Source organism: Leopardus geoffroyi, chromosome B4 (assembly GCF_018350155.1).
Source record: "Leopardus geoffroyi isolate Oge1 chromosome B4, O.geoffroyi_Oge1_pat1.0, whole genome shotgun sequence".
Lineage (NCBI taxonomy): Eukaryota > Metazoa > Chordata > Mammalia > Carnivora > Felidae > Leopardus > Leopardus geoffroyi.
Window position 1 is genome coordinate 22,643,952 of NC_059341.1, and position 27,893 is coordinate 22,671,844.

At 43.5% G+C, this 27,893-nt stretch overlaps 1 protein-coding gene across 16 annotated transcripts in view; it reads left to right on the top strand.

Moving 5' to 3' along the window:
- Positions 1 to 27,893, top strand: part of KIAA1217 (KIAA1217 ortholog) — a 451,458-nt gene that overhangs the window by 325,144 nt on the left and 98,421 nt on the right. For 15 of the 16 annotated variants that reach the window (XM_045462891.1, XM_045462888.1, XM_045462889.1 and 12 more), the window contains one exon: positions 25,993 to 26,191. In XM_045462891.1, the coding sequence (XP_045318847.1) occupies positions 25,993 to 26,191 (199 nt within the window). Of the gene's footprint in view, positions 1 to 11,503; positions 11,523 to 25,992; positions 26,192 to 27,893 lie in introns of those variants that run through there. The other variant, XM_045462894.1, reaches the window with a different exon arrangement.

A 27,893-nucleotide genomic window follows, 5' to 3' on the forward strand; every position in this document is an offset into this window, starting at 1 on the left:
TGGTCCAGAGAGTGTGATGAGAGTAGAAGCATTCTAAATCCTCGTACTGTTTCGGGAGGAGGATAGAAAACCATATATTTGAAATATCTTTATGATAAAAAGGTAGAATGGCATCTAAACCAACCCAAGTTCTTTTATTTCATACTAAAATCATCCACTGAACACCTGTTCTGTGTCTGGAAACCTACTGACATCACTAATTGCTGTCATAATCCTGAAAGAAGGATTGATGAAGAAACAGACTACGTGGGAGTGAGTCACATATGAACAGTCATAGCAGTAAGTTGTGAAGCCAGCATTTGAACCCAGGCTCCCTGACACTTGAAGCCTATGTTCTTTCAATTCCACTGTGCCCTGCTGTGCACAATGAATATTGAAATAGATTAACTTTCTGAAGAGAATGCCTGCAGTGTGTTTTGAAGGTGAAATATTTTTACCTTACATGGATTGAAATATGACCCATTTCCAAACTGTGGGCAAAACAGAAAGCTTTTGTCTTACCCATTGCATTTCATGGCCCAGCCTATGGGCAAAATCTACTGCAAAACAGAAAGCTTTCGTCTCTTGCCTTTTCCTTTGGCAGCTCTGAACAGTCGTTGTGAAGCCATGTGTCACGGGAGCTCATTCAACTGGTTGTGTTACTTGGGAGAATGAAGGGCAGTGGTTAATGTTCAAGTTTAATGTTTTCTCAGTAAACAAAGCATGGGCTTAGAAATGAATTTTCTTTTTCATTTTATCCTGCGCGGATGAGAAAAGGGAAGTAACATTTTGAAGATCGAGGAAAACACGTCTCTCCAACTATTAGTTAATTTCCCATCTGTAAACCTTGTTTCTGTTTCTCCTGATGCTAAAGCGGTCTGGAAGCCCAACGAGCCCTGATACATCCTCGTACACACGTATTCACAGAGTGTGCAGGGAGAATGCACGTACACATCGATGATAATAGGTGTTAGAGCTTTGTGGCTCATGTCTGTTGACAGGTTTGAATAAAAGGAACCGGAGGATTTGTCTCTGATCTATCTGGCTTTTTCTCCTTCTTTTAGCCAGGAATAAATGACTAAAGCTCTCCATTTTATAGGATTGAAAAGAAGGAGTACTTTTATCTTTACTTGAAACATTGTGCAGCAGAAGCTTCTATTTACTGGCTCATAAAAGATTTTATGCCGCATCTGTTGTACTTAGGATGACTATAGCGGATGTTCTAGAAAAAGATTTGAAATGTGTTGCCTCCTGAAGTTAGAATTATAATCAGGTGTATTACTGAACAATCCAACTTTCCTTAATGTGTACAGATTTCTCCACTGGCGGGAAGTACTGAAGAAAGCCGAGATAGAGCATTAAGCAAAATGTAGCCTGAAACTCTAAAAACATGTGTGATTGCCCACCCCTCTGTGTGCAGACTTCAGAACGTGTTTGCCCAGCTTTTACAGTAGTTTCATCTGATGAAACAACAGAAGCACCTGTCACGGGGCTGAGCTCAAAGCCTTCTATAAAAACATTGGGAACATTCTGATCTCAGCGTTACCATCCCTGCTCTGTCATGGAATACCTCAGAGACCCTACGCAAATCTCTTATACTTCCTAGGCCTCAGTTTCTTCGTCCATAAAATCCTGACCCATTTCCCAGGAGACCTGAGAGAAAGATCCAGCACTAGAAAAATGGTTGTAAAGAGAAGAATGCCTCCCGGAAAGTCTTAGTAATGATAGAGTAAAGGGCCATTGGTTTATTTCATGCTCTTGATAAAGCGAAGATAGCTATTGTTTTACCAAAGAAAAACCAAAAGGCAAGTGCCAGAAGGAACGAATTCATCAGAGGGCAGGCAGTTATGGCCCTCATGCTCTGAATCCTTCATGCCCAGCCCCATTCTGGAGTCCGTGCTTTTCCAGTGAGTCACCTTCAGTGCAGCCTTTAACAGCACTCACCATTAATGTACTCATGGTTGTGAATAGTGGCCAGGCAACTTGACCTTATCCAAGAAGACCTATGAAAAGCAGCTCCACTGGGGCGCCTGGGTGGCTCAGTCAGTTAAGCGTCCGACTTTGGCTCAGGTCATTTTCTCATGGTTCGTGTGTTCATGCCCCACATCGGGCTCTATGCTGACAGCTCGGAGCCTGGAGCCTGGAGCCTGCTTCGGATTCCGTGTCCCCCTCTCTCTGTGTCCCTCCCCCACAAAAAAAATTTAATTTTTTAATTTTAAAAAATTAAAATTTTTTAATTGGTAAAAAAAAGTGGCTCCACTGAAAATTGGTTTATCTTTAAAAAAATTTTTTTAATGTTTATTTATTTTGAGAGCAAGAGAGAGAGAGAGAGAGAGACAGAGAACAAGCACGTGCACATGAGCAGGGGAGATGCACAGAGAGGGAGAAGGAATTCCAAGCAGGCTCTGTGCTGACAGAGTTCGAACTGTGGGGCTCGAACTCACGAACTGTGAGATCATGACCTGAGCTGAAACCAAGAGTCGGACGTTTAACCCACTGAACCACCCAGGCTTCCCGGTTTATCTTGCTCTTAACAAAAGAAGGAAAGGTTATTTCTGAAATTTTTGTTTGGGACCCAACATTTTCAATGAATGGCCATCATAATATTTGTTTCTCAATTTTTTTGGTTGAATTGGGTTCGTCAGGGTCAAGATAGTTATTGTTTCTCTTACACATTAACCTTGAGAAGTCATATAACATATCAAGTGTAAACTCTGGAGCCAGACTGCCCAGAATTATACACCAGCTCTGTCACCAACCACTACGTGATGTGTGTCATATTCCTAAGTACTATTTGCCACAGTTTCCATATCTATAAATGGATATAAAAGTAGAACCTACTTCATAGTGTTGTTGTAAGAATTAAAGTAGTTAATTTATGTTAATTGCTCAGTATCGTACCTGAATTGTAGTAAGTACTACATAAGTTGGGAATATTGTCATTATTAAGCATTTCATAAAGCCACTGTGGGGAAATAAATCCTGAGCTGTTGGCCCACTTGCTTTTTTTTTTATATAATGTTTTTCTTGTTTTAGAGAGAGCACACGAGTGGGAATGGGGGAGGGACAAGAAGGGAGGGGAACAGAAGATCTGAAGCAGACTCTTCGCTGAGAGCAGCAAGCCTAATGTGGGGCTCAGACTCACAAACTGCAAGATCATGACCTGACCCAAAGTCAGATGTTCAACTGACTGAGCCACCCAGGCGCTCCATATTGGCCCACTTTTCAAAATGTATCTAGACCCTGGCCACCTCTTACCTCTTCCATTCCTAATCCACCATCACCACTTGCTAGGACCCTTGCAGTAGCTTCCTCCTGGCCTCCCTACTTCCCCCTTGCCACCAACAGTCTCCACAGAGCCGCCTGAACGGTTATTCCAACCCTTAAGTCTTGTTGCAGCACTCTTCTGTACCAAGTGCTGTATGGTCCATCATTTCATTCAAAGTCCAAGGTCATCCACCATCTGGTGAGTAGGTATAAGCCCATCTACATCTGGCCTCACCTCCTTCCACCTCATACCCAAGAGGGTGTGTCGGAGGGGGGCAGGAGGTCCAGCTATTGACATCTTAGTAGTTCCCTTAACCTCCTAGCTTACTGCTTCTCAAGTCCTTTTATACTTTCTGTTCCCTTTGCTTGAAACATTCTTCAGACATCTGTGAGAAGGGTGGCTTCTCCTTGATTCAGGATGACAATGCACATGTCATCTTATCTGAAGTGGGTGTCTCTGTCCACCCTTTCGCAAATATCTTTTCCTTTCCTTCTAGATTTACCCTTACCTGCTTTATTTCTCTACAGTAGACTAATTACCGCAGACATAGTTTGTCATTTGTTTCTTGACATATGTTTGTCTCTCCCTGACTAGCATAAAAGGTCCATAGGAGCAGGTGTCTTATTTTGTTTTACAACCTCCTGATATGGTGCCTGCATATCGTAGATGCTCCATAAATATATGTTGAAGAATTAATGGAGTGGGTGATACAGTAGTTTGTGTTGGACTGGTCAAGCACTTTCACATATACTTTTATTAAATCCCATGATGTAGGAAGCCTGGGGGGCAAGTTTCTTTTCTTGCACTTACACCTATAAATAAAGGGTCAAATCTGAAAAAAAGACTTCTGTAGTGACAGAAAACGGATCAGTTTTTGCTTAGGCAATGGCGAGGATCACCAGGGCATACAAGATCATTTGGGGCTTAAGCAGATTTTCATTATCTTCACTGCAGTATATGCATATATCAAAACTTATCAAATTACTAAATTTTATTTATTTACTTATTTATTTACTTCTTGATTTACTTTGTTTTTTTTTTTTTGTTTGTTTGTTTGTTTTTTTCAACGTTTATTTATTTTTGGGACAGAGAGAGACAGAGCATGAACGGGGGAGGGGCAGAGAGAGAGGGAGACACAGAATCTGAAACAGGCTCCAGGCTCTGAGCCATCAGCCCAGAGCCCGACGCGGGGCTCAAACTCACGGACCGCGAGATTGTGACCTGGCTGAAGTCGGACGCTTAACCGACTGCACCACCCAGGCGCCCCGATTTACTTTGTTTTTGTAAGTTTATTTATTTTGAGAGAAAGAGCATTTGTATGCATGGGGGAGGGGCAGAGAAGAGAGAGAGGGGATAGAGAGAATCCTAAGCAGGCTCCGCAGAGCCCGATGCGGGGCTCGAACTCATGAACTGTGAGATGGTGACCTGAGCTGAAATCAAGAGTCAGGCGGTCAACCAACTGAGCCACCCGGGCGCCCCTCAATTTTCTACATTTTAAATATGTATGTTACGTTGTGTGTTATTTTACCTCAATAAAGCTGTTCTAAAAAATTTGTCAGGTGACCTACCCAAGGTCACACAACATTTTTCTGGAAAAGCTTGACTAGACCCCACACCGGTAGATTCATGGTATGTTCTTCCGGTTCCCTGCATTACCTGCCAGGGGACGAACGAGCCTTGGGTCTTCAACAGGAACAATGCCAATTTGTTGTAACATTTATTTATGTATGCCTCTGTGTTGAAAAGGGAACTTTGATTTTATAGTTTAGAAGTATTGTCTATCACTTATGTAAGTTTCTATCCCCTAAATTCAGTAAAAGTCAAATAACCACAAATAATTGGATAATATTTGAGGACTCGCTGGTTTATAGAACTTTTAGGTAAGCAAACTGAAACAATGAAATGATTTAACCGAGGTCATCTAGAGCAGCTGCTTTGGCACAGGAATTAGAAATTGAGTAACCCCAGATTTTGTTTTCAGCATAAAAGCCACATTTCCTTCCATCTTTTATTGGCAATTATAACACTTTTTTTTTTCCAAACTACCAAGATTATCCGTTTCTTGAAGTCCTTTGTGCATATTGTCTTTTTCCATCTTCTGAATGAACTGCTCTGAATGTCTTCTGGCACATACAGGACTCACTATTAGGCTCTTTTTTGGTTTGTTTTTTAATTTACCGTCTATGAGGGCACCACCTATGGAAGAAGATACTGATAGAATTGAAATCAGTAAAGATATCAGCAAAATGTACACGTCAAGTTAAGGCTAACATTCTATCTATTGTGGTTAAATGGGGCCACACCTTAATTAATAAATCTGTTCCTGACGAAGCGATTGCTCTCAAATTGATCAATATTTTTCCATTTAAATGGACCCTTTAAAAAAAAATTCCTGCCATGTGCTAGTGAATACCTACTTAATGTTCATTGACACAGAGAGGTAGAAAGATGGTCAGCCTAATGTTCAGATAAACGGAATAGAACAAATGCACAAGTATTTTGTGATACAAGGAAAGTATACTATTCTTGAGATACTTAAGACTGTTTTTTTTTTTGTTTTGAATTATTACTGAACCTTTCTCTTTTAGCTTTTAAATGTATTAGTTTATCCCCTTTATTGCACTTATATTCCTAAGACCCTTGGTCAAATAATTTATAATTGTGAATTGAAGCCCATTTGGATACTAACGGCTGCTTACAGACTATGCTTGGTGAATTCTTTCATAATACTACTGGTTAATTACTCCTTGGTTTATCCGTTATGAGAAACTGTGTATACATTCATATGTACATGTGTGAATATGTGTATACACACACACACATATATATATACATGCATATATGTGATTTTCTTAAAAATCTATATTTTCCATTATATTTGCAAGCATCACTAATCTTAGGAAAGCGTATTCTGGCAGAGAGAAAGAAAATAGTGGAAAATTTAAACTCCAGTGTGATTTTTTTCTTTCATTTGCAACATGTCTCACATCTAAACAGACACTAGTATGTTTCCTTGCATCAAGCTGCGAACATTGGAAACTTAATTTTTCTTTGGAATTTGGAGACTAGATGTTATCAGTAGGAAGTTGCTGATGGAAATTGATGCTTTTGCTTCTGGCCAAGCATACCACCGAGATCATGGAAGGAGCATCCAACCCTTGCAGAGTGTGCCTTACAAAACCAGAGAAGTCATCGGAGTGGGTGGATTACTTACATCTGCAAAGGAGCAAGTCCTAGCCAGATTGCTACCTATCACTGTGACCAAAATTTGTTTGTGTCTGCAGAATTCTCAAAGAAAGATCCTGTTCAATTTTTTTTTTTATGTTTGTTACAATTTTCCATTCAGATTGGAAGAATACCACAAAAATATTTGGTTAAAGGAATCTGAACCTTCTAAAAATATTTCTGTTATTACTGATGGCATTTGAGCCGTGGCTCATCTGACCTGCTTGTCAGTCTTCAGCAACCGTTTGGGACTATTTTGAGACTGGATTACCCAGTGCTTTAGCTTAAGCTCCCCTGTATCTTACAAAATCCCCTTCCAGTTACTGCCTCATTATGACAAAATGACTGGAAAGTGTTGTCTATAAGCCCTGTCTCCATTTCCTCTCCTAGGATTTCTCTTGAACCCGCCCATTCAGACCTTTAGTCCCACCACTCCGTAGAAACAGCTCTGGTCAAGGTCACCAGTGACCCCCACATGTTAACAATGTTTTATTATTAACAATGTTTTACTTGACTTGTCAGTGCCTGGCATGCTAGGTCACTTGCTGTCCTTAAGACATATGCTTCTCCTGGTTTCCTAGACACTTCTCACTCGTCAGTCTTCCTACCCCACTGACTGCTCCTCTTTTTTTTTTTAATTTTTTTAAATGTTTATTTATTTTTGAGAGAGAGAGCACAATCGGGGGAGGAGCAGAGATAGAGGGAAACACAGAATCTGAAGAGGCTCCAGGCTCCAAGCTGGCAGCACAGAATCCAGCGCGGGGCTCAAACCCGTGAACTGCGAGATCATGACCTGAGCGGAAGTCGGATGCTTAACCGACTGAGCCACTCAGGCGCCCTACTGACTGCTGCTCTTAAGTCTTCTTTTTGGTTCGTTCTCATTTTCTCACCCATAAGCATTGGCCTCAGCCCCCAGACTCCATCTGTTCTCAGTTATACTAGTTCCCTAGGCGATCTGATCTTGTCCCATGGTGCCGAATGTCCCCTGTATGGTTGACTTCGTCACCTTGGGCTGCCATGATAAAATATTACAGACTTGGTGGCTTAAACCCTGGGAATTTCTTTTCTCACAGTTCTGGAAGCTGGGAAGTCCAAGTCTTCCTGGCTTACAGACAACTACCTTCTCTCTGTGTCCTCATATCGCCCTTCCTTGGTGCCTGTGCAGGGAGAAGGAAAGAGGACAAGCTTTCCTGTGTCTCTTCTTATGAGGGTGCTAATCCCACCTTCATGTCCTCAGATAAACCTTATCACCTTCCAAAGGGCCGACCTCCAAATACTGTCACATTGGGGGTTGCAACTGCAACATATAAGTTGAGAGGAGGACATAAACATTCAGTCCGTAACAATGATAATGACCTCCGGCTCAGACCTCTCCCCTGAAGTCCAGATTCATATTTCACATCACCTACTTGACATCTCCCCCTAACAGGCTCCAAAATGAACTTCTGGTTCCTCCTCAACAACACCCAGTCCTTCCAGCGTCTTCCCCATCTCAGTAGATTGCGTCCCCCTCCTGCCGGTTGCTCACGCCAAAGCCTTGCCATTTGCCTGGACCCCTCCTTTGATCTCGTTTCACACTTAATCTGTCAGGAAATTTTATTCACCCTCCTTGCAGCATCTATCCAGATATCTGGTCACTGCTCACCATCCCTAGGACTCTGCCCAGGTCCAAACTACCACACTCTCTCTCCTGGCTTAAATTTAGTGCCTTAAATTCCGGTGGTCTCCTGAGGTGGGTCCTTGTCCCCGGAAGTCAGTTCTCAGCACAGTGGCTCTGGTAAATAAATCTCATTTTTGCCACACCTCTGCTTTCAGCCCTCTGTTGGCTTCCCGGCTCACGGAGACTCCTCCCCCATCTCCTCTCCTCCTCCTGTCCCCCACCCCGCTCATTTCCCTCCAAACGTGCTGGCCCCTTACTGCTCCTGCCTCAAGGGAACTTGCTGTTCCCTCTGCCTGGATTGTTCTTTGCCCACATACCTACAAGACCGGCTCCCACCTTTCTTTCAAATATCTTAGCAGCGGTCATCCAACTCCTGTGAATAAAATAGCAATCCACCCACTCCAACCCCACTGCTCTCTGTCCCCCACGCCCTGTTTTGTTTGGTTCCCTATTATTTGGCCCACTCTACACATTCCTGTCTGTGAGCTTAGTGTCTCTCCTACACCAGTAGAAGCTAGGACCTCTGAGCTTCCTGCTGTATCCCCAACCTTCAGAAAACAGTGTGGCAGGTACTCAGCGAATATTTCTAGAGCGAATGAAATCTTTTTTTTTTTAAATAAAATGTTTATTTATTTTTGAGAGAGAGAGCAGGGGAAGGGCAGAGAGAGAGAGAGAGAGAGAGAGAATCCCAAGCGGGCTTAGCACTGTCAGCACAGAGCCTGACGCGGGGCTTGAACCCACGAACCGCAAGATCATGACCTGGGCTGAAATCAAGAGTCGGATGCTTAACTGACTGAGCCCCCCGAGCGCCCCTGAAATCTCTCTTTGATGGCATTAATTGTGCTGAAGTGGGTGCAGCGCTCCTGCTCTGTGCATGTAAAATGGCCCTGAGCTTTGTGAATGTTCTCTATTCCTCAAGCTTTCATTTAAGGATCTGCTTAGCCTCTAGTTGTTTTAACCTGGATGAGCCCACTCTGGAAGTAGAATTACTTGTGCTGTGGAAAAGGGACCAAGCTTATTATTCTCTCTTTCGTTATGTTTGTTTTAAAGCATAACGTTTATATACCCGTGGGCCTGCTATTATAGAAAGTAAAGCCAAGAGAATGCACGGACGCCTGTAAGCGACAGTCATTTGAGTTGGGTCTTGTTTTCTCCAGGTTTCTTCTAGCGAGGGATAGGTGTTCAGTGTGTCCAGTGCATGCTTTGATGAGGGCAGCCCCAGGCAACAACGTGGCTTGATTGATCCCTTAGCTAATCAAGCAGGTGCCTTTAGTAGGAATGTCAACAATTATCATTTTGATCTTGAGACATTTGGCGGCGGGGGCGGGGGGTCTCTTACCTACGAAAGTGGGGAGAGGGGAAAGAAAGGTTATTTATGGTGGCTCTGGAAGCAGGGATGATATTTTACGGGCAGTGGTAAAGGAGACCAGGGGACAGGGATCTGAGCAGGGACGCTTTTGTCATTGCGGCCTGTCCCCACCCACCACTCCCTCAGCTGCCTTAGCCACCCTCAGACATTTGTTCTTTGTTGTGATCTTGGGGCTGAGAACAGAAGCTGCTCTTAAAAGGCAGCACTGGAACCTCAAAGGGAAATGGGGAGGAGGAAACAGCCATGTGTGATGTCTCCTACGTGCCCCTTCGGAAAGTACCAGAGGGAACAGAAGGTAAAGGTACAATGAAAAGTCTTCCGGGGTCTTTTGAGGGCGATTCAAAAGGTCACTTGTGGAGCCCGGTCCTGGAGATCGTCATCGTGGCCCCTAGCACCCTGAGTCACTCCTTCCTTGGAGTCCCTGCGTGCTGGGGGGCCGGGCAGTAGCAGGGGTGGGGTGGGGGAGAGTGTGGCCTCATCTCGTTACCCCTGTGCAACTGGGATTCCCCCCAGCAGCAACGCTGTCTTTTCCCACTTGCTCTTAAAGCAAGAAATGGCCAACAAGGGTAGCCTTGGGAAAATTACAGAAGCCTGACAAAAACTTTGAAAAGCCCCCGCCCCCACCGGGACAAGTGCCACCAAAGGACCTAGATCCGAACACCTGACGAACAGCTCAGGCCCCGCCACCATCCTCTCTCCTCTCCTGCTCACACGACAGTAAGTCCTGAGCACTCGTCCCCGGCCTTTCCACCGCCATCTCTCTGGATTCTTCTAGACAATAGCTCTCTTGGGAACCCCTTTATGCCTCTGGCCAGGACTGACACGATATTCCAGATCTCCCCACAGGGACAGGGCGTGCGGAGGGGCAGGGACAGAAGACACGGAGGAGGCTCCCAGAAGGTCCACACCCTCTGGCATAGACCCGAGGACACAGGAGGAGCGATACTGGAGCAGCAGGGAAGACACAGGGAGTGGGGATGGGCAGGAAGCCAGGGACAAGCCTCGGAACAGACTCACCCTGCCTCATGCCGTGTGTCACTGCCCACTTCAGGCAGGAGCCTGGCTGGGTCTGTCTGGGAGTGTCCACAGGACAGCCGTGGCCCATCACGGCAGAGGGAACCTTTACAGCAGCCCCGGGAGAGTCCGCCGAAAGCCCAGAGGAATCAGGTAGTGAACGGATAAACAGAATGATTAGCGGGTGATAGTAATAGGAAAAACGCAAAGCTTTAAGCAGTATGGAAACCAGTTCGCCACCGTATAAAAAACGTGGAAACACTAAAGGCAGCTTCGCGTGACTCCGCCCTTTCTACTGACATAAAGCCAGAAATGAAGGCACCGAATCGCGGGAGGAGTTGAGGACACTCAGGTGCCTGCTTCCATTAGGACTGCTCAGAACAAAATCAACAGAAAGGCATCTGTTGATAGAGTGGACGGCACACCCACCCCGAGTGCCGGAAGGTGAAGAAGGTCCCATCCCCGGCTTCGATGCCGACGTTGGGGGGAACGCTTCTCGTCTCTCCGTGTCACACTCAAGCCTGCCTGGGGCAAGAGCACAGGGGCTCATGTGCCATCTGTCTAAATATTTTTAAAACTATAAATCGAGCTGGCCAACTGTTAGATGAAATATATTCTCTCCTCATCCTTCGATAAATATACCTTTGTGACCACGTCAAAAACTAGATTTGCTTTTAGCATTCTCAGAAACGCTCACGGAGTTCTGTGCTGGGTCACGAGATGAAGAAGGGCTTCCCCACCCCCAGCCTGTCCTCATTTCCACCACGCACATGTGAGCGATTATCCAGCCCACGTGGGCCCTGCTGACAGCCGCGCCTCCCTCACCCCTCAGTACTTGGGGAGAAGCTCTGAAGCACAGTGCCCGGGGCAGGGTCCCTTTCCCGCACCCCTCCTCCATCTCACAGTTTGGCCCTCCTTCCGTGGGGACTCCCGCACATGGGCCCTGCGCTTCTATGGAACCCCAGACGTTAAGGAAGTCGATCATTCCGACGAGAGGAGGACAGCGGGTAGGTTGCCTTGTATTTTTGGGTCACGAAAGAGAAACAGCAAGTCTGGTTTTTTTTTAAGAGCTCCAAATGAAGGCCAGTGAGATATGAATTCCCCCAAACTGCCCACACTCTCTTTCTCACCACTTTCTGGAAAAGAATTCCGAGCCTCCCCCTCAGACACCTAAGAAGAAGCAGAGAAAAAGCAGCCCAGAAGACGAACAGCTGCTCTACCCAATGTATGCCTCACCCTCCTAGTTGGCCACACGCCCTGCATCGCCCTCTCTCGCAGACTTGGGGAGCAGAAGAGCGAGTGTTCCTGAATATCCCTCAATGGCTGCCTGTGGCCAGAGAGTCACCTTTCAGCTGAGGCAGCTCCCCCTTTTGGGCCTGGTGACATGAGTAGATCCACCCCCAGGCTTCAGGGTGGCAAAGGCCAGTCGTTTGCTGATAGTCTGACCGATAACTGAAGGTCATTTCCCCCTCCACCCCCCACCGCAGCTTGTTTCCCTGAGCTGCTAGAGAGTGGATGAGTTCCATGACAGTCACAGACCCACAGAGACCAGCCTTGCCGGGGATGGGACCCCCTGTCTAAGGCTGGACTTTGGAGGGAGACCAAGGGGTACAGCTGGGGTACGGGAGCAAGGCAGAGAAAAGATGTGGGAAGAAGTGGCACCAGAAGGCAAGACTCTTTGGGGCCCAAGCATCCCACATTTACTACTTTATAAACATGAGTTTCACAAAGTCGGGAGTCTGCCCTCTGTAGCGAAATCCTAGAGAGTGGGTCGCTTGGCATTTGTTTATGACATTTGTCAGCAAAGGATGGTTTTTATTTTATTGCCATTAGCATATCAAAGTATAAATAAGCAACACTGCTCCGATTTACCCGGAAAGTTTCCTCGGGAAATCCCTGGTGATCCTAGGGGGGTTGCCTACAAGGGGAGAAAAAAGGCTCATCCTGTCATCATCTTGCAATGTCTTTCTCCCCCAGCTTGAGGATGAAGAAGGTTGTTACCTTTTCGAGCAGAGTAATTTTCACAGAATAGTAGAAAACAAAAGAAATTCTGAATAATAAAATTAACACTGAATATTGGTGGGTTTTTTTTGAAATCTACAAGTAAATGACATAAAAGTTAGAATTTCATACTGAAAACTTTGCTAGAGATCTGTTTCTTCATCCGAAATAATTAGTGGTTATTATCATGTAAAATACTAATCATTTAGCAGGGAAGAAAATAAGTTTCAGAGTAACTCAGATGGTGTCTTACTAATGTCCATGATCTCTGTACCTAAATCTGCTTATCAGAATGATTGAAGAAAATGCAGGATGTACAAATCTCCTAGTGGGGTGATTATAGGCTTTTTCTGAATTATAGCTAGAGTCTTTCTGGTACTTTGAAAACATACATCGGAAACTATAAAAGTTGCATTTTGCATATCCCTGAAAGGTCGAGAAATGTTTTTCTGAGATCAGGATTACTATACTTTTACGCTTTTGTTCTTGTCTTCAAGAAAATCTTCTTCTTCCTTTTGTGCCCTTTATCCTTTGTACTGTAAAATTCCCATACCCATTCTTTTATCAAAAGTCAAGGAAAACTTCCCAAATTCCCATAATTACATTCAGGTATAAGCTCCTGGGTGCTCTGTGGAAGTGACACTATTTAGACAGCATTATTTGGCATTCTTTTAAATATATGTATGTGTGTGTGCGCACACACACACACACACACATATACACACACACATATGTGTGTGTGTATATGTGTAATATACATACATATATATGTATATATATATATATATACACACACACATATGTGGTTTTTAGTTTTTTGAATGGAAAAAGACAGAAAACATAATATAATAGACGTTACCAAAGTTAAACAGATATTCGCATCTGTTTAACAGTTGAGAGACAGCATAGTACAGTGGTTACTGTCATTAACAGGGAGGATGAGTCATACAAGTTACTTCTCTTGCCTCAGTGTTCTTCATCTGTGAAATGGGGATAATTACAGTAGCGACCTCATAGAGAAGATTAAAGGAGTTAATGTTTGGAAAGGTCAGGGTCTGGTACATGGAAAGTGCTCTGTACATTTCTGTCAAATTTCAAAAGGAAAAGTATCTCTTTTTTTAAAGTTATTTTTGTTTTACTAGTCTCTGTCCCAAACATGGGGCTTGAGCTCACGGCCCCAAGATCGAGAGTCATATGCTCCTCTGACTGAGCTAGCTGGGTGCCCCGAAAGGAAAACTATCTTTCTGTAATTGCTTCAGGCCCTCTGGCATTTTTAAAGAAGTAAAATGTAAAATTCGATCTTCTTTTCTTCCTCCCTACTTCCCCAGAGCTAACTACATGCTGAAGTTGGGGGATGTGACCGTCATGCCATTTTTAGTGCTTCTACTGGTATATCATAAATAGTATATATTATTTTTCTGCATTATAAAACTTTACATAAATAGGAACATATTGCGTGCATCCTTGGTAACTTTCTGCGGCCGTGCAACATTATGTTTTTGATATTGACACACGTTGATAGATGTGGTTCTAGTTTCTTCATTGTAAATGCTGTTTACTGTCCCATTATATGAATAAACCACTGAGGACAAAGTGGTGGGAAATGGTGCTGTAAACAGCATCTTGGAACAAGTGCTTGGCTTGTGAGATTCTTCTCTCTGATGGATAATTTAAAGTCAGGTGACGGGATGAACATCTTCAGTTTTACCAGGTATCCCACGAGCAGTGAAGAGCAGACTGCACTTTCCATGACTTCACCAATACTTGGGGTCACTGGGTTTACTGACTTTTGCCTCTCTGATGGGTATGCAAGGCCATGGTTTCCATTTTTATTTCCATAATCAATAGTGAGGTTGGGCACTTTTATGATTATTGGCTGCTGGGGCTTCTTCCTCTGAGAGTTGCCTTCTTATGCCGTGAGTTTGGGATATCTATTATTTCCCACTTTCTATTTTCTTATTGATTGATAAGGGTTCTTTATTTATTCTGAATACTAGTCCTTGGTAGAACACGTGACTTGTAAATGACTTCTCTCAGACTGTGGTTTGTCTTCTTTATTTTGGTGATAATGCCTTTTACAGTAAAAATATTCTATAAGGTAGTGTCATTCAGCAGTATTTGTCACTATGGCTTATGGTTTTTATTTCTTTTAAAAGTCCCTGTAATGCCTGGGTGGCTCAGTCAGTTAATCATCTGACTCTTGATTTCAGCTCAGGTCATGGGATCGAACCCCGCGTTGGGCTCCACATTGGGTGTGGAACCTGCGTAAGGTTCTCTCTCTCCCTCTCTTTCTGCTCCTCTCTCTCTCTCTCTCTCTCTCAAATAAAATAAAATAAAATAAAATAAAATAAAATAAAAGTCCCCATATCAGTGTGTTAGGAGACAGCATCATGTTTTGTTTTGTTTTTTAAATCTCATAGTTTTAACTTCTCACAGGTCTTTAGTCCATCAGGAATTTATTTTACTTATAGCATAAGGAAAGGATTTTTTTTTCTTTTTTTTACTTTTTCCATTTTGAGAACCAACTTTCCTCACACTACTTCTTGAATAGTCCTTTCTCCATGGCTTTGTCCCACTCCTTCTGCCATATATCAAGCTTTCATAAATCCCGTGTCTTTTTCCGGGCTGTTTTGTTCCATAATTCTGTTTGTTCCATCCCTGTGCCAAAACCACAGTGTTAATAGTGTTGATAGCTAGTACAGCAAATACTCCCTCTTACTGTTTTCTTCAGAATTGCAGGATTGTTGCTGTCAGTGGCATATTTTTATTAAACTGTATTCTCTAATTTTTTTTTCTAGTATCTGGGGTTGCTGTTGAATGTATATATTGATTGTACATCATTCAGTCATATTGAATCCTCATTAGTTCTAATAGCGTGTCTGCAAGTTTCCTTGGATTTGCTGTTATATCACCTGAGAAAAAGCAGTTTTGATTATCCCTCCTAATCCATATGCATTTTTATTTCTTTTTCTTGTACTAACGGTGCTACTCAGACTGACTTCAGATGCAGCAATAACAAAAAAATCTGAGTTTCAAGTTTTTGTTTTTGAGTAATCTCTACACCCAATATCGGGCTCGGGCTTACACCCCTGAGATCAACAGTCTCATGCTCCACTGACTGAGCCAGCCTGGTGCTCCTATTCCCCCGCAAAAATCCAAGTTTAAGGACAGTGTTTCTAATGTTTCATCATTAAGCGTTACCCTTCTTTGAGGTTTTTGGTTGGATACCTTTCGCCAAATTAAAAGAGTTCTTACTTTTAACTTATTTTTTCTTAACCTTTTTCTGACGCTATCAAGATTATCGTATAGAGCTCCTCTTATTTCTTATTGTAGAATATATTAGGACTAGACTATGTAGTGTCAAACCATCCTTATAGTCCTGAGATAAATTCTTCTTGGTCATGATGTATTTTTTCATACTTTGCTAGGTCTGTTTTGCTAATATTTTATTTAGGGGGTTGTGTTGAAATTTCAAGCTTTTCCTTTTACTACTTGCCTGTCATTCAGATTAATACTAGCCTTATAAAATGAATTGACAGGGCGCCTGGGTGGCTCAGTCGGTTGAGCAGCTGACAGCTGACTCTTGGTTTCAGCTCAGGTCATGATCCCAGGGTCATGGGATCAAACCCCACATCAGCCTCTGTGCTGAGCATGGAGCATGCCTAATATTCTCTCTCTCTCTCTCTCTCTCTCCCCCTCTCTGCTCTTCTCCCCTGCTTGTGCTCTCTCTCTCTCTAAAATAAAATAACAATAAAAAATTTAAAAACATAAAATGAATGGACATTGCGATGTTTAATTTAACTGACAGCTCACCTGAAGTATAAGAAAGAATTTAGTTACAGTTGTACCGTACTTCTCATACTTAATTCCGGTGTTTCTCACAGCATTTCATGCATTTTCCACCCTAATTGCTGAGTAACCTTCAAGATTAAATTATTGACTCCCTTGACATTGCGCAAGTTCTGTAGTGACTGTGCGTTATAGCTTCTTCAGAGGCAAGTTTCTAACTATCCACGTAAAAAAGCAGTAAGATCCACTGGGAATGAATAGGGTCCCAGCCCCAGAAATCAGCATCCAACACACTCATGACTTCAACACAGCTTGAATTCCAGAAGTCATCAACACATTCTTCAAGGCATTTTTTTTTTTTCTTAGAGAAATGCCTTGGGATCTCACTTCAATGGTACTATCATATCACTTGAGTCCCAGGTATACCAATTTGTCTGGAACAAAATAAAGTTAAGGAGTTAATCGCAATGGTGCCATGACTAAGACTTTGTCTTGAGAATGAGTGCCTCCGAGCAGGATCTCTGTCCAGTGACTACTGCCTGTCAGGTTGTTGAGTGGGGCAAGACTCTATCATATTCAACTTCCAACAGACTTATTTTTTTTTAACATCTTCTTCCGTGATGCTAATGCAGGTGGCTCCACAATTAGGACTCTTTAAAGCACATTGTAAATTAGAATTTGGCATAAAATTGCATTTATTTGCCAGGAAATTCTTAGTCTTTCATAAAGACTCTCCCTTAGGGATTCTCCAGAGGGCTCCATAGTTCCTCAATTATAACTAATAGAAGATAAATTAGTTAAAAGACTTCACAAAGTCTTACATTGCCTTAAATATCAGGTATCTGGATGAAATAAGCAGCTATTTGATTGATATAATCGTTCTTCAGATACTTCTGCAAAGAGTTGCTGGTTACCCAAAACAAAGACACTGAAAGCTGAGAGGTTATTCCAAAAATAAAGATTATCAACTTTCTATGGAGAATAAATTTTCTATTACCTTGTGCCTCCTCACAAGGCAACTGTCACCATCCTGCTTTGTCACCTGCTTGAAAAGCTACTCCATAGGAAGGGACATAGCAGCATGGGTCTGCTCAGGACGGGAAAAGTTACTGACATCTGAGGGCATGCTGGAGCTTTTCAAGGAACCCACGCAGACTTGTCTTGAAAACGCTGCTGTGTCCAAAACAGAATGCCAGCGGGTGTTAGCTATGAATCGCTAACTTCTAAAGGACAGTGTCGTTTATGGAGCCCCTCTGGAGGGGTTAGAACACAGAGGGTGACCAGAGGCTTACCTCTGTACTTCCCATTTCTGGTATAGGACCCGGCACATCATAGGGGCTTATGTAGTGAAGGGATGAAGCCATCCCTACGGGTCCCCTTCAGTTCATTTTGTTCTAAATCATAAGACTCTTGAATTCAGTCTCTTAAGGATACACCAGTGTGTTAACTAATCTGGGATCTTTTGTTTATATCAACCACCAATGTCGTCCCCATTTCGGATGCCAGTTTACAATTCTGCCGACGCCAACGGAAATTTTTCTAGGAGCAGCCTCCTTGGCCCATCTCTTCCGGCTGAAAAAACTCCCCGGTTTCCTGAGGAGAATCCCTAGTTGGCCAGTCTCTTTAGATCTGTGGAAGTTACCTTTTCAAATGATCAAATGAAAGCATACTTATTCTAGGAAATGGAGAATATGAAGAAAAATCGGAGAGAACAGTATCATCCATGACCTTATCACCCAAAGACAATGACTCTTCTTGTCACTTTGGTGTGCAGTCATCAAATAGGTAGACTTACCATGAACTCGAACTTACCATGAACTTACCATGATGAAACCAAGGTTCAGGTCCCCATGCATAAGTTACTAACTTTCCTACTGGATTTGATATTTCTAATTGTTCTTAAAGAGGTCCCTCAAAACTGTATAAGCTTCAGACCAAACAAGACCTGTTCCATCATCCCTGCCATCAAGGTGATTAACTGATTTCTACAAATCTGGTTCCTTTCTGTTTTGTAGTATGCTTCACCACTTAACAAACTATAAAAATTTTCTCGTATCCTTCTAGAATTCCTTTAATGACAGCGTAGTGTTCAACGAATTGATTTATCAAATGAATGGATTTATTAAATGACTCCCCTAATGGTGGAATTCCCCTATGTTCTTCCTATAGATGATGCTTTATTGAGCATCCTGACAACTACATCTTTATGCATAAATATGTAGAAATGAAATTACCGGCTCAAACCGTATGTGTAATTTAGAGGGTTTTTGACACAAATAGCCCTTTAGAGAAGTGCTGTCAGTTTACTTTCGCAACAGTGGTATGTGAGAAAATTCATTTTTCCAACCCTTGTCAGCACTGTTTATTGTATTGTAAACGCCTTTGCCAATTTCACAGGTATAAAAAGCTATCTTAATATTTTCATATTTATATTTTTCTTAGTAAGTTGACAACTGAGTTCCCTATCAGGAAGTACTATAAGCGATCTTTCTATTTTTAAGGCATTGGCCGTTTGCAATAGTTGTAATGCAAATACTGATTTGCATAATCATAAATTGGATTTGGAGAAACTGAGGAATGTAGGTCATTTGGATTGTCCCCATCATCTGCCTGTGGGAAATGCCATTTAAGGGAGATTATGGAAGGCATGCCAGAAGGGAAGCATACATATTAGATTGGCTGCATCACAGGGAGAATTGAATTCATTTCAGCTGAAAGATATGTGAGCATCTACTACGAGTCTAACATTCTACTATATATTCCCATCTGATGAATGCAGGTAATCATACTGTGGAATTAAAAGCTGGGGCGCCTGGGTGGCGCAGTCGGTTAAGCGTCCGACTTCAGCCAGGTCACGATCTCGCAGTCCGTGAGTTCGAGCCCCGCGTCGGGCTCTGGGCTGATGGCTCAGAGCCTGGAGCCTGTTTCTGATTCTGTGTCTCCCTCTCTCTCTGCCCCTCCCCCGTTCATGCTCTGTCTCTCTCTGTCCCAAAAATAAAAAAAAAAAAAAAAAAGCTATACTTGTGGAGCGCCTGGGTGGCTCAGGCAGTTGAGCGTCTGACTTCAGCTCAGGTCACGATCTCACGGTTCGTGAGTTTGAGCCCCGCGTCGGACTCTGTGCTGACAGCTCAGAGCCTGGAGCCTGCCTCGGATTCTGTGTCTCCCTTTCTCTCTGCCTTTCCCCTGCTTGCCCTCTATCTCTCTCTTAAAAAATAAATAAACATTATTTTTTTTTAAAAAAGCCATGCTTGTAATTTCAGTAAAACACAATGTGAGCACAGGTGTAAGAAAAATTAATTCCTGGGGCACCTGGGTGGCTCTGATGGTTAAGCATCCAGCTCTTGATTTCAACTCAGGTCACCGTCTCCCAGTTCGTGGGTTTGAGCCCCACGTCGGGCTCTGCGCTCACGGCACAGAGCCTCTCTCTACCCCTCCCCTGCTTGCGTGCACGCACACCCATTCTCTTGTTCTGTCTCTCAGAATAAATAAACTTGAAAAGAAAGAAAAATTAATTCCTCGATTCTCAGTGGAAACGTGACACAGGAGTGGTCGCGGAAGATCGCTCAGAGGAGGTAATGTGTGTGCCGAGCAAACTGGTGGGAAGGTCACCCACGGTGGCGGTGCAGCGTGCGTCGTAAGCGTGCATGCTGAGTTCACAGAACAGCAAGATTTGCGGCACATCCAGAGTGCCATAGGACTGCGGCCTGGTGTGGGGTAATAGGGCCGCAATGGGAGACTGAGGTCCGTATTGGCCCATTCAGGCTGCTGTCACAAACTCGCATACACAGAGTATCTTAAAACAGCGTATTTGTCACAGTTCCAAAGGCTGGAAGTTCAAGACCAAGGCGCCAGCAAATTCGGCTGGTGCCCGGGGAGGACCCACTTCACGGTTTGCCGATGGCTCTCTTCTCAGTCTATGTCCGTGTGACAGAGAACTGAGAGAGAAAACAAACTCTTGTGTCTCTTCTTAGAAGGGCACTCCTGGCATCGGGGTCCTCCACCCTCGGGGCCTAATTACCTCCCAGAGGCCCCACCTCCAAACACCATCACCTGGGAGATTAGGGTTTTAACATAAGAATGGGGGGGGGGAGGCACACAGACATTCAGTCCATAGCAAGGTGACTGGGTGAAAATCCTTGCTTAACTACATCAAGACAAGGAATATTTGAGATGTCCCATGTTCCGGAACTCATTCCGAGATTGAAAAGATTATAAGGATGTATAGCCCCAGCGTGACCTGCCAAGCGTACTTTATTTCTGTTTTGTAAAATGTGACCAAGAGTTCTTGGTGAAAAATCCACATTGCCTCTGCAGGGCCATTGAGGTAGAAGAACCCTGGGACATTCTGTCCTCTCAGAGGGGCTCCAGGTGTCTTGAGGTTGGTTTCAATACTGTTGCTTTCAGGGGCGCCTGGGTGGCGCAGTCAGTTAAGCGTCCGACTTCAGCCAGGTCACGATCTCGCGGTCCGTGAGTTCGAGCCCCGCGTCAGGCTCTGGGCTGATGGCTCAGAGCCTGGAGCCTGTTTCCGATTCTGTGTCTCCCTCTCTCTCTGCCCCTCCCCCGTTCATGCTCTGTCTCTCTCTGTCCCAAAAATAAATAAACGTTGAAAAAAAAAATTAAAAAAAAAAAAAAATACTGTTGCTTTCAGAGCCCTATGCCTGCCCCGGCTCCCCTCGGCAAAGTGGATTGTTTCCAACCATGTGTCAGCGTTTAAGTAGACTTAAAGACGGGAATCTTTTTTTCTGAGCTGCCCCCCACCCCCATCATGCTTCAGTATCATCAAGCAGATGGGCAGGAGAAGAGTGTGAGGACAGCTAGCATTGTCCAGAGAGGAAGACTGGAGGAGATGGGTAAGACCCCGTGCAGAATTTCAGATGCCTTATGCGTCAAGGGAGGGATCGTGGGGTCTGTGGATTGACAGAATGGGATATCGAAGCTAGATAGCCATTTACTAGCTTTCGCTTTAGGCAGGCACCCTGGACCTTCTGATCTTCCTTTTCCTTATCTGTGACACGGGGCCATCATAGCCACCTGACAGGAGACACAGTGCTGATGGGAAAACCGTGCATCCCATTGCTGACACATAGCAGACCTCCTCTAAAGGCGTTTCCCTGTCCTCCTCCTTCACAAAATGAGAGTTTATGATCCAAAGTCCTTCAGACTGCCCCTGGAATCTGGATCAGGCAGTACAGCCGAGGGCTAGGAAAGTAGCCAGCGTGTATTGAGTCTCATCACCGTGCCAGTAAAACGCCATCATATATTAAGAGATTGCCTTCTGACTTAAAGCATTTCTAAATACCTCTCCTGAGTCGAGAAAGCAAACTGAATCCAGTGTAAGAAGACTCTTCCCCTCTGTTTGAAAAGGCATTTTTCCCGTCTTCTCCGGATTTTCACGATCTCTAACTGGACTCGTAGCCCCAGCTGGCAGCTGCACCAGCCAGACCCTGAGGTAACCGTCATTTGGGCCCAATCTTTTCTTTTTTTTTTTTTCACTCAGAGCCTACAAATTCTATTTCAAGCACACACACGTACAGAATGCAGATGTGGGAATGAGAACCAGGCCCTCTGGGTGAACGAGGCTGTCATATTTGACTGTAGCGAGGCCATAAGTAACCCATTGGCGGGGGCCTCGCCCAGGCATGGTCCGGTCCCAGACCTCAAGAGTGGTTTTGGCATTTTGCTACGGCATTACCGATCCCATTGGGGCAGTCACCACATCTCCCGTTTGGGACGAAAAATTGCAAGATCTGTGTGATCAGACAGACTTGAAAGGATTTTTCTGAACCCTGAGGAATGTGTAACGCCATGAATATTTTGAAAAACTCACTCCCTGAAGAAGTTGAGGATCAAAATTTCCTCGGAGGGGAAATCTAGCTGTTTATGCTCAGCGCAGAAGGACTACTCCAATCAAGGAGTAAGGAGACAGCTACTTCAGAAAGTATTTCTAATCTGTGTACAAATCAGAAACAAGACTACTGGGCTGTTTCGTGTAGCAAAAGCCCTTACGGCTTGCACAGACCCCAGACGAACATTCCTTTTGGCTGACTGACAAACCATTCATTCCTTCATTCATTCAACAGACATTTGTTGAGAACTTGCTGCGCGACAGGTGGTATCTATAGGCACTAAGGGTTCTGTGGTGAACAACAACAAAAGTTTAAAAAACAATCCCAGACCTCATGAAGGTTACAGTCTAGAGGAAGAAAGTGATGACAAATAACAGCAAGAGTTAAAATATGAATTACACTGTCTGTGAATGTTACTGAGGAATAGAAATAAGAATGGGGGGTATGAAGTATTAGGGTGAATGGTTGCTGAAATTTTGGACAAGGTGGAAAGGCCTCATGAGAAGCTGATTATGATAAATACCTCATTGATGGTCTGCATGGATATAGACTGAAATCAAAAATATTTCCTTCCGGATTTTCAAAGCTATTTCTCCATTGTCTTCCGGTTTCTGAGTTGCTATTGACTGACTTTCTTTCTTTCTTTTTCTTCCTTTCTTTCTTCCTTTTTCTTTCTTCCTTCCTTTCTTTCTTTCTTTCTCTTTCTTTCTTTCTTTCTTTCCTTCTTTCTTTCTTTCTTCCTTTTTCTTTCTTTCCTTCCTTCCTTCCTTTCTTCCTTCCTTCCTTCCTTTTTTCCTTTCCTTCCTTCCTTTCCTTCCTTTCTTTCTTTCCTTCTTTCCTTCCTTCCTTCATTTTATTTACCTTTTTATTGAAAATTTTTTTAATTTATTTTTTTTTTAGAGAGAGAGAGTAGGGAAAGGGCAGAGAGAGAGGGAGAGAGAGAATCTTAAACAGCTTCCATGTCCAGCACAGAGCCCAATGGGGGCCTCCATCTCAGGACCGTGAGATCATGACCTGAGCTGAAATCAAGAGTCAGAGGCTAGACCAACTGAGCCACTCAAGCCCCCTCCGGGTGGCTGTTCTAATGCCTTTCTGACTCCTGATTCTTTGTGACCTTCCTCCCCAAATCCCTGGGAACTTGTAGGACCTTCTGCTCTCCCCTTACCATCTGGAATGTCTCAGTGACAAGCCCGAGTCTGTGGTGTGTTTCATAAGCTTTTTCGATCTCTGATGTCAGGTCCTTCAGTGTGGGGGAACATTTTTTCAGGATACTTTTTGTAGAACTTTTGCTTTTCCTGATCTCTTTTATCCAAATTCCAGTTAGTAAGACTTGGGATGCTCTGAAATAATTCTGTTTTTCTTATTGTTTTTCACTGTCTCCTGTCCCGTCATCTTTTTGCTCTACTTTCTGTGATTTCATCAACTTTTTCTTCCTCCCTGAATTTTTTTTTTTTAATTAAGTAATCTGTACGCCCAACCCCAAGATCAAAAGTCACATGCTCTACTGACTGAGCCTGCCAGGCACGCCTCTTCTCCCTCAATTCTTAATTCCTGCTGTCATGGTTCCCAGAGACTGCCCTTGTTCTCCAAATGTTCCCCTTTTCTTGGACAGTCTCATCTTTTCTGAGTTTCTGTTTTCTGTTTATTTTGGTGTTTCATGTTAGTGGTTTCTGTGAAATGTCTGTTAATCCTGGGTAGTCTGTGAATGTGTGAGTGGGGCATAGTCGTACTAACCGGAAGCTTTCATACGGGGTTGGGCCACTTCGCAATGAGGTGATCAGACAGCACTTGACCATTACCCTCAAGTGTAATGGAACCCCTGTAGGGTTCCTCCAGCTTCCTGACTGAGGGTCACCTCTTTGCAAGCATTTTGTCAGAAGGCACCTCACCCACTCTCCCCTGTGCCTGATGAGCCAGAATCCAGTCTGTTTTATTCTACCTCTTAAGTCTTCTTCTGTGGGGAGTCGGTTGGCTGAGTGGGATAGAAGGGGAGTTTCAAACAGTTTGCAGCACCATTAAAAAGAAGGAACAGTTCCATCAGGCTTCATGCTTTGCACTCAGTCTGAATTCCTCCCCTCAGAAGGATCTGGTGCTTTGGTTTTGGAGCTTCCCTGGCCCTGCATGTTTTTGTTTGTTAGTCTCCTTTGTTTTGTTTTGTTGGTTTTTTTTTTTTTTAAAGGGACATTTCTTTATTTTATTTCTTTATTTTATTTTATTTTTTGAGAGAGAGAGAGAGAGAGCGCGCGCTTAAGTTCGCACATAGGTGGGGGAGGGGCAGAGGGAAAGGGAGGGAGAGAATCTCAAGCAGGCTCCACGATCAGCACAGAGCCTGATGCAGGGCTCAATCTCACGACCCTGAGATCATGACCTGAGCCGAAATCAAGAGTCAGACACTTAACCGACTGAGCCACCCAGGCGCCCCAGCCCTGCATGTTTTATGTGAAGTTCTCCCCTTGAAGACTTAAAGGTGTTGACTTTCTCTTGTCTGTTGTTTTTTCCTCTCTCATTCTCTTAATTCTTTAATTTACGCTTTGTTAATCTTCGTTGTCACTTTAATGGACTTTCAGGAGGAGATAGAGACGAATTCGTTGCATGAATTGCCATCTTTAATCAGAAACCATATTCTATTCTCTTTTGAGTCTCTCCTGCCAAAGCTTACTCTAAGGGTATTAGTTTGTCCTCAATAGATTCTCACAGGAAGTGGATTCAAATGAAATGTCCGGATCTTTGATATCCTGTTTCAGTTATACATTTCTGAATAACAAGGGACCCTAAACATAGTGAGTTAAATTAACAACTATTTATTTGCTTTATTCTGTAGTTTCGGCAGGGCTTGGAGGGGGCATTGCATTTCTGTTCCATCTGACAGCTGGAGCAGGTCACCTGGGAGCTGGAAGTGCTCTCAAGATGGGTCACCCGCATGACTGGCCAGTGGTCCGGCTATTGAATGGGTGCTTAGTGGGGCTGTCAGTCAGGACTTTCATTCTTCTTCATGTGGCCTCGCCATTGGGCTCAGTTGGACTCACAGAAGCTTGGTTCAGTGAGGGAGCGTCCAAGACCACAGTCATCAAGAAGATAAGGTCTAGTGTGCAAGCACTTACCAAGCCTCCATTTTGCATTTTACATGCTAATGTCTCATTGGTCAAAACAAGTGAGACATGGTCAAACCCAGACACAGTGTGGTAAGGGATTACACTCACAAGGGTATGAATACCGGGAGGTATTGTTCATTGGAAGCCACATACCCCCTGGAACTCCAAAATTCTGTGATCTGATGTTTCCATTTGTCTTTTGTGTAACTGGTTTGCTCCATTTTCTTTCTGAAACATTGGGGTGCCAGATTCTTTTCTTAGATAGTTTCATTTGGTATAAACATTCAATAAATATGTATTAGAGCCACAGAAATATTGTAGCCTTTCCACTTAACATGTCTCTGAATGGACTATAAAGATTTAAACTATATAGCGTACCCATCGCTATAATGATTGTGTTGTTAGTTAGTGAAAGACATGGGGAAAATCACCCTACGGAGTCAAATTCCTAAATATTCCTTTCAGGGGAATCAAGTATTGTCTTTTGCTTTCGGCTACCAGAAGTTAGCTTCCTGTCTCTGGTTTTAAGAGTTGAAAATTAGCCTCTTTAACATCTGCCTGGACTCCAAGGAATAAAAGTGAATATTTATGTGAATCTTTGGAAATTCCAAACAAATGTCTCCTGTTACACTCTTTCCAAGCTTGTCCTGAACGTTGCTGTCTGTGGTAAGACAGGAGTGGCTGAACTTTTGCTGCGTGTTGTGTGCATCTTGATCTGGGACTGATAACCTTGTTCATTTTGCATGCAGGGGTTCTCTATCTCCAGTATGGGGATGAAACCAAGCAGCTCAGGATGCCGAATGAAATCACAAGTGCAGACACAATCCGTGCTCTCTTCGTAAGTGCCTTTCCACAGCAGCTCACCATGAAGATGCTAGAGTCGCCCAGTGTTGCCATTTACATCAAAGACGAAAGCAGAAATGTCTATTATGAGCTAAACGATGTAAGGTAGGTAGTTACATCGTGTGTGTGTTCGCGTGTGTGTGTGTGTGTGTATGTGTGTGTCCAACATACTGCATTTAGCATTGTTACAGTTTGTACTGAGTCCTAATCTCTCCGTGTCCCCATGAACAAAGCACAGCTATTACCCTGATTGGTAGGCTTATCTTACCCCCAGGTGTGGATTCACGATCTGCTTTTCTGTAATCCATTTATAAGGTCTGGTTTACAAAGATGAGGACAGACTTCTTCCACATAGATCCTTGCCTATTACATCTGAAAAGAATGTTAAGAAATAATCTAGTCCACTAAGAGTTAGGGAAACTGAGGCCCAGAAGATAGTGGAGGGACTTGATCAACACCATAAGGCCATGCTTGTGACTGGAACTTTCCCAGCTCCTTCTCAAGTGCTCTTTCCCTCACAGGCTGTGAAACATTTTAGGTAATGATCCCACTGCGCCATTATTTACACCAACAGGTTAGAGTCGAAGCAGGGGACCCTGTGCTGTTGTCCACAAGAAAAAAGGCTGAGAAACATTGTCCTTTTTCATGTTTTTCTTAAATAGTTGGCCTTACCAAAGAATCTCACTTCCCAGGTGGGCTTTCTCCAGGGCCCCCAGGAGAATGTCCTCTCAAATGAAGCTAAGCAGACTCAAGCCACAGCAGGCTGCACAGAAGTAAAAGCATCTGTGTTTACTGAGATGTTGGTGTGTCCAGAGCAGAGGGGACCCATCTGATCTCTTCCAGCCAAACAGCCTGACAAACCGGACTTAGGTCAGCCCAGAAAAGCAGTCGCTCCTATAGCCTCTAGACATTTTAGAACTTAAAAAATTATGTAGTGACTAATTCAGCCCTTTCATTTTATGGGACCAGAAACTCAGATGTGTAAAAGTTAAAGGGCTCATTCAAGATCACACAGCCAGGTTATTTCCAAGCCCAGCCCCAGGCCTGACTGTCCGCATCCTTGGTGAGGAGTTTCTTATTCCCTCGGAATGTTCCCTGACCAACTGACCTGGTCCACAACTTGGATTTTTGGGTCCCTTCCCCATGGGGACAACAGGATGCCCTGTTTCTTCATTATGAAATTAATAAGAACCACTTCCTAAAAATATGCCTCCTAGTGCATACTAAGTGTAAACTGATAAATATCTAACAATGATCACAGATGACATAGTTAGGCGTGTGCCAAAGTGTGTGAGTAATTTAGGGCTTTCAAAGTTTGACGCGTGCCCCAAGGTATGGGTGCTACATCTGTTGCACGGCCTTGCTGCTTTTAAAAAACATGTTTAAATATTCATGGGTATCAGAAAATTCATGTCTGTTTTTTGAAATAAATTATTAATCAGCCTGTCACCAAAAAAACAAAATCGAATTTATAGAGCATGAACTTAAACGTGGAGTGATCGCAGTATCTCTGAAGAGTGTGTTTGCGGTCATACGATCGCATGTAGTATTTTCACACAGACGTACAGCAATTGTTTTACAGAAATTTTCTTGAATTTCCATGTTGTGCAGTCAGAATACTGGAATAATAAATCCGTATGACACTACACGAAGCCACTTTTCATTATGGAGCTCAAGCCTGATGAGGTGATTAGAAACAATTGGACCCCACTGTCTTGCAACCATTTTTATTTATTGACTTATTTATTTTCATGCAAGCACTTTTAAACTGCAACGAGTCACGATTTTCTAGAGACTTTCCCAAACT